The 4,261-nt window shown below is 37.9% G+C and overlaps 1 protein-coding gene across 1 annotated transcript in view; it reads right to left on the bottom strand.

Moving 5' to 3' along the window:
- Nucleotides 1–2,336: 2,336 nt before the first annotated feature.
- The window catches only part of PHF3 (PHD finger protein 3), an 83,072-nt gene continuing 81,147 nt past the window's right edge, over nt 2,337–4,261 (bottom strand). Inside the window, exon 15 of the mRNA XM_010840807.1 lies at nt 2,337–3,715. Coding sequence (XP_010839109.1) covers nt 3,672–3,715 — 44 coding nt within the window. The 3' untranslated portion in view covers nt 2,337–3,671. The remainder of the gene's footprint in view (nt 3,716–4,261) is intronic.

Below are 4,261 nucleotides of genomic sequence, written 5' to 3'. Positions count from 1 at the left end.
CATACTATTACCATCAACATTAGAAAATGTGTGAGCAAAATATAATGTAAGGCAAAACTGCAAAGTCTCTATGCACTGATTCAAAAGTTTTGTTTTTTAACAGAAACCACACAACTCCAACATATGCTGAAAAACTGCCATAAATTTGCTTTAGTCCATACCATTTAACTTTGGAATTATTGAGATCACAAATGCTCTAAATAAATTTTTTGACAGTTGACTTTTAAATGTACACATTTTATGCATAAAGGCAAGAAAGTTGTTCTAGGAAGGTTATGAAGGCTTCGCCTAAATCACACACCCTTCACATTGGGTTTTTCTTTAAAGAGTCACTTCCCAAAGTATAGCTGAAGGACCCCTGAGGACCCCTAGATATTCTCAGGGAATCCACAAAAAGAGTGATTCCTTTCTCAACAACAAATCCATGGGAAGTCAGATTTCCTTCATCATATTTTGAACAAAATGACACTACTACTAAACATTAAATACAGAAGAGAGTCCAGCCATCTTAAGTCAGATGTTAGAGATGTACAAATATGAAAACCACCACTCTATTAACTAAATTGACTTAGCTTGGAAGTTATGTTATATAAAATGTTATTAACACAGAGTGAGATTACTGTCAAACAAGTATTTCTTTTTACAATTAGGGCACTCAAAGCTGGTGTTCTGGGACAACCCAGAGGGATGAGATGGGGAGGGAGGGGGAGGGGGGTTCAGGATGGGGGACACCTGTACACCAGTGGCTGATTCATGTCAATGTATGGCAAAAAAACTACCACAACATTGTAAAGTAATTAGCCTCCAATTAAGATAAATAATTTAAAAAATAAAAAAGTGCTCATGATAAAATTTTGATTTCTAATATGCTAAGTATAGACAATTCGTAAAAACAAAAGCTCTTTAGAGGTTTCAATAATTGTTAAGAATATAAAGGGGTCTTGAAACTAGTTATCTTTGAGAACTGCTGCTTCTCACAGCTGGCATCTTACATTCAGATGCCTTCTATACCTCACTGCAAGCACTGAATAGGGTACTACTCACCACTGAATTCCAAGAATTGAGCAAATGCCTGAAGAATAGGCACAAGACTGAAAATTGCAACCTAGAGTCTGTAGGTAAAATTCATAGGTCAAAATGGTTAAAATATTTTTTCACCTTAAAATCCAAAATTTCATGTGGTAAATTATCAACATTTGTTTTTGCTACCCTAAAGTGATGACGGTGTTGAGGATGATTTCCTATGTGACATGCTTTTCCAGCACAAAATAAAAATAATAAAAAACTTTCAGATAATTTTACTACAAATGGCATGATGCTTCTGTAACAAAAGTGATGAATATAAACATGAGAACATTTTTTAAAGTAAGCTGAAACACCTTAGCCAAGAAATTACTTCTAGCTATTTACATAATTTTTGTGTTTTGTACCCTCTTGCTCTACACATGAATTAATGAAATTCTTTATGAAACAAATCAAAAAATCAGGGTGTTTAGCACCTTCATAATAGAAGTAACCAATTTTACTCATGATTTGCTTTGGAAAGCAAACTACTTATTAACTGGTAAAGTTACATATAGCTGTTTTCAGTATTTTTAACAGTGGCTGGGCATAAATCAAGTTCTGTGCATTCTAGGAGCTTGCTGATGAAGAACCAGGTCTTATTAAAGCAAATAGTTCAATGTATGAACACATCAGTTGCATTATATCCATCTCCTCAGATTCCTCAAAAACTTTAGGTCAGGTTGCTACTTACTAATGACCACAAAGGGCAATAAACATAATCAACACTTGACTTTTATGTTATCACACATACAAAAACATGTTAATATTCAAGAAGCTTGTCACTCCATTTTCTTCTCTACTGTTTGTATTTTTCCTTAACTTTTAAGCATTTACATGGCCTTAGATGTTTTACTCAAAAGCAGAGACATTACTTTGCCAACAAAGGTCTGTCTAGTCAAGGCTATGGTTTTTCCAGTGGTCATGTATGGATGTGAGAGTTGGACTGTGAAGAAGGCTGAGCGCCAAAGAATTGATGCTTTTGAACCACAGTGTTGGAGAAGACTCTTGAGAGTCCCTTGGACTGCAAGGAGATCCAACCAGTCCATTCTAAAGATCAGTCCTGGATGTTCTTTGGAAGGAATGACGCTAAAGCTGAAACTCCAGTACTTTGGCCACCTCATGCAAAGAACTGACTCATTGGAAAAGACTCTGATGCTGGGAGGGATTGGGGGCAGGAGTAAAAGGGGAAAATAAAGGATGAGATGGCTGCATGGCATCACCGACTAGATGGACGTGAGTTTGAGCAAACTCTGGAAGTTGGTGATGGACAGGCAGGCCTGGCGTGCTGCAATTCATAGGGTCACAAAGAGTTGGACACGACTGAGCGACTGAACTGAACCGAGATGTTTTATAACTCCAAAAGACTTGTAATTAAGATCTCGTTCACTACAATTCAAGCAAGTTAATAATGTAAATAATGGCCCTCAAAGTTGTAAATCTCAATCCCTGGAATGTATAAATAGGCTAGGTTACACAGGGAAAGGAGAATTAAGGTCACAGATGGAATTCAAGTTGCCAATCAGTGGACCATAAAGTAGGACTGTCCTGGACTATCTGTATAGACCCACTGTGCTCACAAGGGTCATTAAAAGTGGAACAGGAAATAAGAAGGGTCAGACATGGCAGAGAGTAAAACTCATGTCACTGATCTGGAAGACAGAGAGAGGCGCTATGCGGCAAAGTAGGCGGGTGGCCTCCAGAAGATGGAAAAAGAAAGGAAATGAGTTATTTTCAAAGCCTCCAGATAAGGAATGCACCCTCTGACACCAGAGAAACACATCAGACTTTACTTCATAGAAGTGTAAGATCAATCTGTGTGATTTCAAGCCACTAAACTTGTAATAATTTGTCACAGCAGCAAAAGGAAACTAATAAAAGAGGACTGGCAAATGAGGGTTTGAAATGAATACAAACTTTGCACATCTGTACAGAACCCACAGACTTTCGGCCATGTCTTCTTGCTCATTCTGAGGCATGGGTGGTCCACAGGTAGATGAGACAGCAGGAAAAAAGGCTGTGAAAGCTAAGTGCACTCATAAGGCTTCTGTCCCTCTCCCATTCTCCAGCCTCAGAGCACAACCACACCACTGGACTTCGGAGAAAAAGTAGAACTGAGCTAGGATTCAAGTTCTGACAACAGCAATATAACCTCAGGGCAGTACCGGTTTCTGAGTACCAGTTTCCTAAGCTCTAAGGTAAGTCTTCACCTTGCAGGCTGACCAAGGTTCACATAAAGCACTCAGCATGAGGTCTGACCCACAGAGGGTACATGGAAGCTTTCTTATGGACACAAGGATTACAAGGAGTGGACTTGGTAAGCGCTGAGACATCCTGGTACATTTTACTTAACAAGTGTTTAAACTATCATAAGATTGTTATAAATTTTTTAAAGCATCAAACTGTTTTTAAAGACCAAGCTTTTCTTAAAACAGGAGAAACACAGAGATGACTTTCACTAGTTTGTGTAAGGAGGTTGGTAGGTGAGACAAAGCATGAGAATGGCTTTGGAGCTACTGCTCCTCACTGAAAACTTTTCTCATTTTCCCTTTCTTTTCTCACAAAACCCTCAAAATACTCAATATATCCATACTTACTCTCCACAGTAGTCAGTCCCTGGGGTTAAGAGACCTGGTTCCAGCATTCAGTAGCCCTGCAATCCCAGAGGATGGTCATTACTAACAGAGAGCTATATGGAATCTACCATGATTCTACTAGACATGAACAAAGAATTTTACATTTCCCAGCTATACGTATAAAAACTATTTGCTAAGAGTAATCAAAAACTGACTTAAAGGCTTTCCTCAGGTGGTTAACCCATTCTTCTTTACTTGTATCATGCAGAAGAAACCTGCTGTCTGATCAGTTGGATCAGTGAAAGCACATTTACTGAGATATAAATTGTTGATTTTCCACACCTGTGGATTTTCATCTTTGAATTCAACATCAGATGGGGGGAAAAAATTCCAGAAAATTCCAAAAACTAAAACCTGAGTTTACTGTACACTGGAAACTATTAACATAGCATTTGCCTCATATTTACAACTATTTACATAGTATTTACATTGTATTACACTTACAAAATTATAAGTAATCTAGACAGACATGATGTGAAGTATATAAGTACATAGGTTATATGCAAATTTATGCCCTTTTATATAAGGGACTTGAGCATCCATGGATTTTGGTATGGGGCGGG

Source organism: Bison bison, unplaced genomic scaffold (assembly GCF_000754665.1).
Source record: "Bison bison bison isolate TAMUID 2011002044 unplaced genomic scaffold, Bison_UMD1.0 scf7180017864147, whole genome shotgun sequence".
Taxonomy (NCBI): Eukaryota; Metazoa; Chordata; class Mammalia; order Artiodactyla; family Bovidae; genus Bison; species Bison bison.
The sequence above is the reverse complement of the archived record's forward strand: the minus strand, read 5'-3'. Positions and strand labels throughout refer to the sequence as shown.